This window comes from Narcine bancroftii, chromosome 8 (assembly GCF_036971445.1).
Source record: "Narcine bancroftii isolate sNarBan1 chromosome 8, sNarBan1.hap1, whole genome shotgun sequence".
NCBI classification, from domain to species: domain Eukaryota; kingdom Metazoa; phylum Chordata; class Chondrichthyes; order Torpediniformes; family Narcinidae; genus Narcine; species Narcine bancroftii.
In genome coordinates, this window is record NC_091476.1 from 92,972,278 (window position 1) to 92,984,782 (window position 12,505).

Here is a 12,505-nt window from a genome sequence, read left to right on the forward strand (position 1 = left end):
GGAGGGGAAAAGTTGTAGCTTGGGCCAGTGGGCGGACCTTGTCCGAGAAGCGAGGGACCCACTGTGAGTAATAAGAGAATAGGCCAAGGCACCTGCGGAGGGTCTTTAGCATGGGGGGGGGGGGGAGGAGGGGTAACTCCATTAATGGGCGCATCCTTTCTGGATCATGTGCCATGATGTACCCCAGGATGGCAAGGCGGGTGGTGCTAAACACACACTTCTCCTTATTGTAAGTGAGGTTCAGAACCTCGGCCGTCTGGAGGAATTTCTCCAGGTTAGCATCGTGGTCCTGCTGGTCACGGCCGCAGATAGTGAAGTTATCAGCTACGGGAACGTCGCCTTCAGCTTATGCCGGTCTACCATGCAATCCATCTCCTGCTGGAAGATGGACACCCCATTCGTGACCCCAAAGGGAACTCGGCGGAACTGGTACAGGTGCCCGTCTGCCTCAAAGGTGGTGTAGGGCTTGTCCTTCGGGTGGATGGGGATTTGGTGATACGCTGACTTCAGGTCAGTTGTGGAGAAACCCTGGTAGTGGGCTATTTCATTGACCATGTCGGTGATCCTCGGCAGGGGTTAGGCGTCCAGTTGGGTGTACCGGTTATTGGTCTGGCTGTAATCCACGACCCATCCTCGGCTTACTTCCCCCTTTGACCACCAGGAATTGAGCTCTCCAAGGGCTGACACCTTCCACCAGGAGTCGCCGCATCTCCGCCTTGATGAAGTCTCTGTCTGCGGTGCAATAGTGCCTACTTCTGCTGGTGATCGACGCAGCCTAGCGCAAAATGTTGGAAGAACGCCGGTGAGATGATGCGTAGTGTGGAGAGGCCGCAGGTTGGCCGGGGCTGGTAGGGTTGGTGTGCTGTGTAATGTGAGTGGATGTTGGGGCCCCCCCCCAAAGGCAAGGGTGACAATCTGCAAGTGGCACTGGAAATCTAGGCCTAGGAGGATTGGGGTGCAGAGTTTGGGCATGACCAGGAGCCTGAACCCTGTGTAAGTCTCCTCTCCCACAGTTATATCAGCCGAGCAGTGCTTGAGGGAACCAACAGTCTTATTTATACTTGGCGATGAGGGCGATCGAGCAGGTGGTGGGGTGGACCTTTAATCTCAGGGAGTGGGCCATGCTTGGGTGAATGAAGCTTTTGGTGCTGCCACTGTTGAACAGGCAATTTGTTACCTGTCCGTTGACTTGCATGTCCGTCATAGAGCGCCCGAGGTCATGAGGGATGTCGTGGTCAGCGTGGTGGGGCCAGGACCATCTCGGAGTTGGAATCATCGCTCTCCAGTTGTGCGCAGCAATTTATGGCATCCGGAGGCGTGGGGAGCATCAGTAGGGCAGCCTAGTCATTGCCTGTGTTGACCACGTTGACATCGGTCATGGGGTGTGGTGTGTGGCAGCCGTTGGCACCTGGAGGCATGGGGAGTGTAGGTAGGGCGGCCTGGTTATCGCTCATGTTGATCACGTCATTCTCATCGTCGTCAGGGGCCCTCCGTGTCGGCCGCTGTCTGGTCCAAGATGGCGGTGGCACATAGGGGCCTGCTGCATGGCTGGCCTCCTTCCCCAGCCATGTTCGTTGCACCGGGGGGAGTGACATCATCGCGGCCGGCAGCAATGATGTCATTATGTCAGCTGGAAGAGACGTCACGCTGTGAGCTGGAAGTGATGTCGCTGTAGTCCTCGGCGAGCGGCGCTGGCGAGGGCGGGGGCTGGTCCAGGTGCTCGGGGTGCACGCTGCAACTGTCGCTGGCGGGGCCGGATGCTGAACTGTCGAAGTTGGGGAAGGAGGAAGTTGTAGCGAGAACAATGGCGCCGGCTGGCACACCCAGGTGGAAGGGTCTGTGGGGAGGTGGGGAGGTCGTAGAGGGCCGCTGAGCTGCCGGCTGGCTTTGAGAGGCACACTTTAGCGAAGTGGCCTTTCTTGTCGCATCGGGAACAGTACTAGTTCCTAGCCGGGCAGTTTTGGTGCGATCGTTGGTCTGACCCACACCAGGACCCACAGCGAAATTTTCCTCCCCAGCTCAGTCTGGGGATGCTGCTGCAGTCTGAGAGGGCCATGAGGGAGCCTGGGGGAACCTGGAAATGAAGGCTTCGATGCGCAGGGCTGCCACTTCCAGGGTTTGGACCACTTCCACTGTCTTGGTTAGGGCATAGATATTGTCTTCCAGCAGCTTCTGCCAGATGGCCCTCGAGTATGGCCCTCGGACGAAGGCATCCTCTGTGCCTACCCCGGGTTCAGCCAAACATGGTCGGGCCATCTCTCGCAGGTGTCCCAGGTAAGACTCAGCCGTCTCCCCAGGTTGTTGGGCTCAGGTGTTGACGAGGTACCTTGCACAGAGCACATTCACGGGGGGCTTGTACAAGTTCGCGAGAGTGTCCATTGCGCTCTTGTACGTGGAGCAGCCTTTGGTTGCCTGGAAGGCATGGGGACCCAGTTTTGACCGGAGTAGGGCCAGCCTCTTCCGATCTGAGTCCAGGATGCCACCTTCATGCGCCTCGATGATTGTCTTGACCGCGTGTTGCCAGATCTCGAAGTGTGTCTAGGCTTCCGGGTGGCGTGGGTCGACTTTGAGGCTCCCTGCACTCAAGAGTTTTTCCATGGCAGCCGTGGGAAAATTTTGTGGATTAAATTGTGGTGCGCTGTTAGCCAGAATAAGACACACACAAGGTAAAGACTGTACAACAGACTTTAATCCACAAACACTTCCACAGAGCCAGGTTGGCTGTAGCTGCAGTAACTCTGAGTGAGCTTCGGGAGGCCGGCTCAGGCTTATATCCCGGAGGGTGATTGACACCTGCCCGGGTGGGGCTTGAGCCCTTCAGGCCGACTAATTGACAGCCGGCCAGGTGTGGTCCTGTCCCCTTACACTCCTGCAGGTACAGTGGTTGCCCCCAGTAGTAGGCCAGTGGTATACTCCTACAGGTACAGATGTTGCCCCCTGGAGTAGACCGGTGGTGTACCACCACAACACTTATCTGTTAAAGGGGGGATATTCTGCAAGTTCCGACTGTATGTATTGAATGGTTTGTGTGCTTCTGTGTTGCTGGGCCTGGACTTCCTGTGTTACTTTAAAAATGTGACCATGACTCAGGCCCACTTCCCCCAATCACAGTGCGGGACAGAAGGCCCCAAAAGCCGGACACCACATGTGATCTCTCCACACTGAATATAGAACCCCCACCCGTGTTCCAGAACTTAACCCCCGACTGTAAGCTGACAGCCACAAAGAGTAAACGATACAGAGCAGGGGACCAGGAATTTATTAGATCCGAAGCCCAGCAGCTGCTTAAAGAGAAAATTATTGAACCTAGCAACAGCCCGTGGAGAGCCCTGGTGGTATTTGTTAGAGGGGGAGGTGGGGGGGGGAAGCCCAGGCTAGTGATTGACTATAGCCAAAGCATTAATCACTCACACTCCTGGACGCATACCCCCTCCCCCGAATTTCGGACATGGTGAATGAAATTGCGCAGTACTGGGTCCGTTCGACCATTGACCTGAAAGCTGTATATCACCAGCTGCCAATCCATTCCGACGACTGTCCCTACACAGCATTCGAGCTAGATGGCTGACTTTATCAGTTCTTGAGGGTCCCTTTCGGTATTATGAACGGGGTCCTGGTCGATGGACGAAATGGTAGTTAGGTACGAGTTAAGGGCTACATTCCCCTATCTTGAAAACATCACCATTTGCGGACATAATCTGGAGGACCACGACGCCAATCTTCAGAAATTTCTCCACAAAGCCAAATCCCTCAACATCATGTACAATGTCAGTAAGTACATGTTCCAGATCAAGCGTCTGGCCATCCCCTGTCCAGATACCACCACCACCACACAGATCAGAGCTCTGCACTCCATTTTCACCATATTCGGGTATCCCAGCTCTATTCATAGTGACCGGGCTCATCATTTATGAGCGAAGAGCTACACCGATACCTGCTTGCAAGAGGCATTATCTCAAACAGGAAGACTAGCTACAACCCCCGGGGGAACGGACAAGTTGAAAAGGAGTGTGCAACGGTTCGGAACGTTGTAAAATTGGCCTCCGGAATAAAGGCCTTCCAGGTTCATGCTGGCAAGAGGTCCTGCCCATCGTGCTCCATTCCATAAGATTGCTTCTTTGCACAGGGACCAATGCAACTCCTCACAAGCTAATGTTTGCATTCCTGAGGAAATCCACAACAGGGGTGACTCTTCCAGCATGGCTTTTAGCCCCAGGGCTGGACCTGCTAAAAAAGCATGTGAGGAGAAGCAAAATGAACCCTCTGGTTGAGAAAGTGCACCTACTGCACACCAACCCGGATGGCAGGGAGGACACTATCTCGATCAGAGACCTGGCATCTTCAGGAACTGAGGTCCCCATGCAGGTTTCCAGGCGACATGGTCCCAACAGAACCACCATTCGACCCTGGACCCCCGAGCCCCCTTTCAAACCCAGAAACCACACGAGTCCCAGGAAGTTCTGGAAGAGCAAAGTCCACCAGTATTGAGACGCTCAACTAGAATAACCAGGCCCCCAGACAGGCTCAACTTGTAAATAATTGTAAATATTCCTTGCTGAACATGGTCTCTGTTTTCGCCCACAGGTTTTTTTCTGAAGGAAGGGGTGAATGCAGTGAACTGGAATTCACTGTCTATGTGTAGATTAGACGGCCGACACCTCTTGGCTTCACCCCCATTGGTCCTGATATAAACCCTGTTTTCCCGCCTTACCTCAGAATTGCCTGAAGACCTCTGTAGATACTGGCCATTAGTTGTAGGCTAATAAAAGTGTGTTTGTACTCCACACCAGTCTCCGAGTACCATCGATCATATTACACCTGGTTACCTTCTTGTGGGAGTAGACCTGGGTCTCCATTATCTCTCAGTGACCGCATACATGCCCACCTGAGGGCCCCCTCATATTTGGCTGCGTCCCCAATTTGGACGGATGGTGGGGTGCCATTGTGGCAGGTCTGGGATGATGCGGTCACTAGACGGGCTTGGAAAGGCTCAGGCACACAGTGGGGTGCACATGTGTCGTACGTATCAGTTTCTCATGGTCATCACCATCCATCCACACTTACCCATTCCCCATCCTCTTCCCCCTGCTGGACAATGGCTCAGACTTTGCCTGGATCAAGCTGCCAGCCAGATCAGTGAGCTGCTTGCAGCTGCTGTGTTGCAATCAGCTTGGAAGCTACCTCCTTGACTCCCCTCAGTCTCTAGAAATCCTGATTTTTCAAGACCACGTGGTCCCCTATCTTTTCTCCATGAGGGCTCCAGCTTGTCAAATGGCTGAACCCCTGGAGGCTATCATTCTACCCAGGGATTTTATATTCTGACCCCAAGGTTCCTTTACTAGCTGTGGGTCAGCTTCTGCTGCCCCCATTGGTGAGCAGGTATACAATAACACATGCACCCAACAGGACACCCACACACAAACTCATTAGCACAATGGTTCGTCCTCCATCCATGCGTGTGTGTGTCCAGCCGAAATTCTTCAAATCCTGCTTGCAGTGCCAATTGTTGTGTTTGGAAAGTATCAGGTTCAGTAGGTTCACAGAAAATCGAGCCTGGACATGTGTTATAATCAAAGATAACCTGATTGAACACAAGGGAGAAAAACAGGAATATGTCAAATGAAACTTAATTACTACTAAACAACTATATTGATATGCACATTGAACCCAGGTTGGATACTGATACCAGTGACCGCCTATCTTCTACGTGCTCCTGCACGTGTACACACTTCACAGACAGGGAGTTTCAAACACCTGTACTAACAGGGGTACGGCTCTCTGCAACCACTGATCTACTGCAGTGCTACGGCTCAACTTAATTGTAGAGCACACATTGCCCGCAACTCCTCCAGTGACATCCACAGTAATGACATGGTGTGAAACTATATCCAGGGCTTTGACCAAAAGCTAGAGAGAGAGAGAGAGAGAGAGAGAGAGAGAGAGAGAGAGAGAGAGAGAGAAAGAATGTGGTATGCATCAATGTTTTGTACTGTTCTCAGCTGGGCATCTGGCCAAAGATGACTCTGACTAATTTAAATGAGCCAACGGTAAGGTGTGCACTAATAGGTGGGTGGAGTCCAACCTTGATTGGCAGGTGATGCGACTTCCGAAGAAGTTTGAGACAGGGAGGTTACATGACCATTTGCAATCCACATTGTTCAGAGGGGAGACCACATGTTCCTCCACAATCCACATATATCAGAAGGCTATTGTAAAATTGGAAAGAATAAATAAGAAGTTTACAAAGTTGTTGCCAGGATAAAGGAAGTTAAACTATCATGAGAGTCTGGGAAAACTAGGTTTGTTTTCCTTTTATCATAGGAGGTTGTGAGGGTATAAAATCATGAGGGGGTGTAGATAAGAGAGTGGCAATCTTTTTTCTAGAGAAGAAGAAAATAAGACAAGGGGGCATAACTGTAAAATGAGGATTTATAGGGGAATGAGGGGACTGTTTTTTAGAGTGGTGGGCATGTGGAACAAGGTGCCAGGCAAAGTGGTTGAAGGAGGTAATTAGCTTCCTTTATGGATGATGGTGGGAGAGGGGGAGAGAAATTAGAGAGGATGGTCTGATTGTGGGTGTGGGATTAAAGCAAGAGGGCACATTGTTCAGCATGGACAAGCTGGATCTTTGGGCCTGTTTCCATGCTGTCAGACTCCATGAGGAAATGTACAAAGGGTTCATGAGAAAAAATTGATACGGACAGTAGAAAGAAAACAAATGGTAAATATATTTAGCTCCTTAAGTTTCAATTATGGAAGATTGCAGATCTCTGCACACATTACAGTCTTTTGAAACATCTGTTGATACGCTCATTGTTGACTGTCACAGAATTATAGAATTATAAAGAACAGAAACAGGCCCCTGCAGGCCAACCCATCCATGCTGACAATAGATTAACTGTGATCATCCTATATGCATGCATTTGGCCAATATCCTATCCACTCTTCTGTCTAAATGTCACAATTTTACCTGCTTTTGCAGTTTCCTTTGGTAAGATTGTTCCATGAAACTTCCCACCCTCTATGTCAAAAAAATTCCCCTCAGGTCCTTTTGAAAACTTACCCCTCTCATCTTAAGCCTTATGCCCCTTAATTTTGGACTCTTCTTCCTGGACAAAATTGTTAGCTTCCTTATGATTTAATATAAACCTTGATTAGGATATTCCTCAATCTTCAACATTTCATGGAAACACAGAGTACTATCAAATATCTCTACCTCTCGCAGACACAGCACACTAACAAACAGTAAATTAATTACAAATATATCAAATGAACCTGGTTTCAAGCATTGCCCATGACTCAGGACCCGGGACCAGCTGTCCATGGCCCATAGCCTAGAGTCCAGTGATGGTCTCCACATGCACGTGCTTGGCCTTTTCAATGCAGAACTTGTCCATGTGACCTGCGAGGACTGATCATGCATCAGCCTCACCTTTGGATAGATCTAATCCTTGATTGGCAGGTGAGGTGATTTCTGACTAGGCTTCAGCCAGAGAGGCCACATGATTCTCCACAATCCACACTCCCACCAGGTTCCAGAGGGAGAAGCCACGTGACCCTCCACAATCTATTAAAAATAAATAAATATTGTTAAATAAATAGTAGAGTCTCTGAGGGTTTGTCTGAGCAGTTCATCAGCCATTCAGCAAACTCACTGCCCATGGGAAGAAACTGTTTCTCAGCTCAATGGTTCTGGCTCTGATACTTTCTCGAAGGGAGAAGATGGAAGATGCTGCGTGGGGGATGGTAGGGGTTGCGAAAAAAAGTTGAAAACCATTGCTCTAGACCCAATTGTTATTGAAATATTTTGCTTGTCCCATTTCCTTTGGAGTTATGAAACATCGCACGTAAGTCCATTAGGTACAATTAAAACAGTGGTTTTCAAACTTTTTCTTTTCTATGGCATAGGGATTGCTTAAGGTGATATATGAGTGGAAATAAAAAGTTTGAAAACCACTTAACTACAGCAACCAGACCACCGTTCTGTCAACCTTCTATAGGAGTTCGATCAAGACCGTCCTGGTTGGCTGCGTCACAAAGTTGACAGTATGGTTGTCTGTAGCCTTTCCCACCTCAGTCTTCTCTGGAAGAGCATTTGCTGTCTTAGCTTCTTGACAAGTGGGGAGATGTGTGTCCAGGATAGGTCGCTTTTTAAGTGGACTCCGAGGAACTTGGTGCTCCCTACTCTCTCCACTAATGATCTATTGATGTGCATGGAGGGTGATTGTCCTTAGTCTTCCTGAAGTCCACAATCAGCTCTTTTGTCTTTTACTCATTGAGACTCGAGTTGCTTTTCTAACACCATCACATGAAATTTTCCATTTCTTCTCTGTAGTGAGATTCATTGTTGTTAGTTTTGAGGCCAACCACTTTTGTGTATCCTTGATCTCTCTCTCTCTCTCTCTCTCTCTCTCTCTCTCTCTCTCTCTCTCTCTCTCTCTCTCTCTCTCTTTCTCTCCACTCACTTTTCAAAGTCTCCCGCTTGCACGATGTCTTTTTACCTGCCTTTCCCAGTCAACCTTTGCAATTTTCTGCTATATGGCTTCAGAATTAGCCTTGCTGCAGTTTAGGACTTTAAACCTGTAGACCAGTCCCATCTCTTTCTTAACCATTTAAAAATGAATAGAACAATGGTCATTGGCTGCAAAGATGTGCCCGTGACACTACAGCTATTTGCTTTGCCTCATTTCCCAACAGGAGGTCCAAGTTGAGCCATCAACATATTATTTGAGAAAACTGTCCTGGACCTGCAAGCCATTTGTACATTGGCAATGGCATTCATTCATCCATATTAGAATATTTCACTGTGAGCTTGCCATTCACCTTAACCTCACTGATTTACTACTAACAATATCCTGGTAACAGTAACACATTCACATGGGATTTATTCCACTTCTGCCAATTTCTGCTCCAACATCTGAATTTTGTGACCTTACAACCAAAAATAGTTGCTATAAACTGAACTTGTATGTTAAATCTGATTGCTATGATTGGTTATGTATAATTTGTATGTTATTATCCCTTATGTTTATCGAAAATAAATTTCTTTGAGGCTTGCGAATTATGTAAGAAGTTAAAAATGTTGGAAATCTTTTTATTTTTCCTTGATGGATCTTAAAACAAATATCTGAAATCATTTCAAGTGTTAAAGAACTGTGCCATGTCAGTTCTGTCACTTAATTAAACATTCAAAAATCCCAAGTGTGGTGTTGGGTAGGGGACAAATTTTACTCTTGCAATAGCTTCTTCTAATGGAAGTTATATCAGACCCAATAACTTTAATTTGATCACCAGGTACAACTTATGGCTCCACTTGGAATTTAACACAAAATAATTTTTTTTTTTTTTAAATTCTTGTTGTTATGACTTAAAAAACTGAGAGGTGATTGACATTTGACACTAAACCAATGAAATGATTAAACTGTCAGCTCCACAAAGCAGTATCCTGTGCTTTCCTTTGGAAAACACCTGACTTATATTTAACAGATTGACAGCCTGGGAATTAGTAACATAGTGATCTTCAGGCTTATTGTTATGGGTATACGTGTGTGTGAGTGCGCATGTGGCTGTGGGGGGGTGGGGGGGGGGGGGGCTGGTGTGCGTGCATGTGCGTGTATGTATCAGATCAGCTATTGCTGCAGCTTCATGCATTTCAAATTTAGGGTGGAAACCTTGATTTAATGGCATGCTGGTAATTTTACTAAAGATGTTTACAGAGTTCAGAGAAAGAAGGTATATTCAGTAAAGTAAAATTCATAGTTCAGAATGACAGTTGAGTTTCACATATATAATGTCTTTTCACCTTGTTATAGCTGGACAGACAAGCAAAGCATTGGGTTTCCTGATTGTGATGAGAAAAATGATTCACAGAAAATGATCCTCTCTGTCCTTGCTTGGAGAGCTACAAATTGCAATAAGTTTAATATTTGTTTTGTTCACAGAGAGGATGCCCAGGCACCAGTAGGAAACATATGGCTTAAGAATGGGAGCTCTGACATAATCTCCAAAAATGGCACCCTGTCCTCGGTGAATAGTACAATGCATGCCTACAAACCATATCCAGCCAAGCCACCATCAGACACTGCTTCAACTATCACTGCAGCAGGTGTTAGCAGCACCGGAAGTATCAAGCATCCAAAAACTGGCCCAAAACCAGTTAATACTCACCACTCTACTCCTTCCCCGAAGTGGCAGAATGGAGCTCGGCTGCAAACAGCAAAAGAACAACAAACATTGCCCTCGATTACTTCATCAAATCTCACCAGAAAGGGGGCTGTGCCAGTTATGGTGCCAGCCCAGAGTCAAGTCGGATCGCTGGTGTAGTGGAAGCTTGGTGGGGCCATGGCGTGTGGAAATTCTAGATAATTTTCCTCTGGTTACCAAAGAATAGGGTTTGGATGACAACTATTTATGGTGAAATGTTACAACATTTATAAACTGTGACTTGAAGTCTTGCAACTCCTTTTGAAAATTTAAGGAATCCAGGAGTTGATATTTGGTGGCTTGATGAGCAGGGGGCCATTTCTACCTTGGCATCCCACTAACATTTCAAACATCATAGTTTCTCAAGTCTGAATCCTTATAATCCTAACTATAGTCCTGCCACTAAACTAGTGCTCTAAGAGCACCTCAAATCAATATTTGGCTTGTTTTAAAGAAGATTCATTCACTGTTTTAGCTATGGCCATAAAAGGTACTGTAAAATTGCATTCACTAATCCCCAGCGAAGAGGAATTCAGACTGGCTTGACACAGGAGAGATACCACTACTGATTTACATCATAATGTATTTTTTTTCCTTCGAGTCATTTAAGAATTTCTCCCTTGTAGCAGTCTTTCTCTCGTCTTTCAACATGAGATAATAATGTTACTACCAGGATCGCTTTTGTCTCTGCAACTTCACCCCTGCGTTGAAATCATCTATGGCTGCAGAAGATTGACAGATGATCAGATCAAAACAACAAAAAAAAAGGTTATATCCAACAATATTGATGGAAAAAAAATGTATTTCCTTTCTCAGAAATTGAGTACAAGGTAATATAATCTCTTTTTCTTTGGAGCCAAGTCGGGATGCACAGAAGTATATGAATCAGGAATTAATTCGCTCCGAAGGATTGCATTAAGGCAATTGATTTTTTGAGAGAGAATGTAGCAGATTTTAGTTGTGGACGAGGGATAAAACTGAGCAGCAAAATCAACTGGAAGGCTGAATGACCTCTTCCCATGTGTGAGGCTTTACCATCAGTATGTGGGAAACGGACTGGTTCAATCGTAGTGAGCAAAGTGCGAATTTGGAGGGGGCTGAAATGAGAAGAATTGTTTTTAATGCTGAGATACAGCACGGAAACAGACCCTCCGTTCCACAAGCCCGCGCTGCCCAAGTACACCCATGTGACCAATGAACCTACTAATCCTGAACATCTTTGGAATACAGGAAGGAACCTATGCAGACACGAAGAGAACATGCAAACTCCTTTCAAACGCCAGGAGATTTGAATCTGAGTCCCTGGTTCTGTAACAGCATTATGCCAACGGCCATGCTAACTATGCTGCCCCTTGAACATGAGAATCAATACTGAGAAACTCTGAACGAAGAGCAGCATTGCTTATGCTTCATTCTTGCTGGCCTATGATGTAGATAAATTTTCATGAACTTAATTATTTAGCTTCCCTTTGTCTATGATGGAAACGCATTATTTGATATAAGCATGTTGGGAATATACAAGAACCCAGCTCATCCAGTATCACAAAGTACTTGGAGATTTTTGGTATAGTAGATTGCTTATCTGCCATTATTTGGGAATGTAGTGACACAATGTAGCACACAAAACTCAAAACGGTCAACCAGTTTACCTATCTCGGCTGCACCATTTCATCAGATGCAAGGATCGACAATGAGATAGACAACAGACTCGCCAAGGCAAATAGCGCCTTTGGAAGACTACACAAAAGAGTCTGGAAAAACAACCAACTGAAAAACCTCACAAAGATAAGTGTATACAGAGCCGTTGTCATACCCACACTCCTGTTCGGCTCCGAATCATGGGTCCTCTACCGGCACCACCTACGGCTCCTAGAACGCTTCCACCAGCGTTGTCTCCGCTCCATCCTCAACATCCATTGGAGCGCTCACACCCCTAACGTCGAGGTACTCGAGATGGCAGAGGTCGACAGCATCGAGTCCACGCTGCTGAAGATCCAGCTGCGCTGGATGGGTCACGTCTCCAGAATGGAGGACCATTGCCTTCCCAAGATCGTATTATATGGCGAGCTCTCCACTGGCCACCGTGACAGAGGTGCACCAAAGAAAAGGTACAAGGACTGCCTAAAGAAATCTCTTGGTGCCTGCCACATTGACCACCGCCAGTGGGCTGATAACGCCTCAAACCGTGCATCTTGGCGCCTCACAGTTTGGCGGGCAGCAGCCTCCTTTGAAGAAGACCGCAGAGCCCACCTCACTGACAAAAGGCAAAGGAGGAAAAACCCAACACCCAACCCCAACCAAC

At 47.2% G+C, this 12,505-nt stretch overlaps 1 protein-coding gene across 2 annotated transcripts in view; it reads left to right on the forward strand.

Moving 5' to 3' along the window:
• The window catches only part of LOC138741035 (endothelial cell-selective adhesion molecule-like), a 134,082-nt gene extending 121,751 nt beyond the window's left edge, over window positions 1–12,331 (forward strand). For both annotated transcript variants that reach the window (XM_069894511.1, XM_069894510.1), the window contains exon 8: window positions 9,942–12,331. In XM_069894511.1, coding sequence (XP_069750612.1) covers window positions 9,942–10,323 — 382 coding nt within the window. In that variant the 3' untranslated portion in view covers window positions 10,324–12,331. The remainder of the gene's footprint in view (window positions 1–9,941) is intronic.
• Window positions 12,332–12,505: the final 174 nt, after the last annotated feature.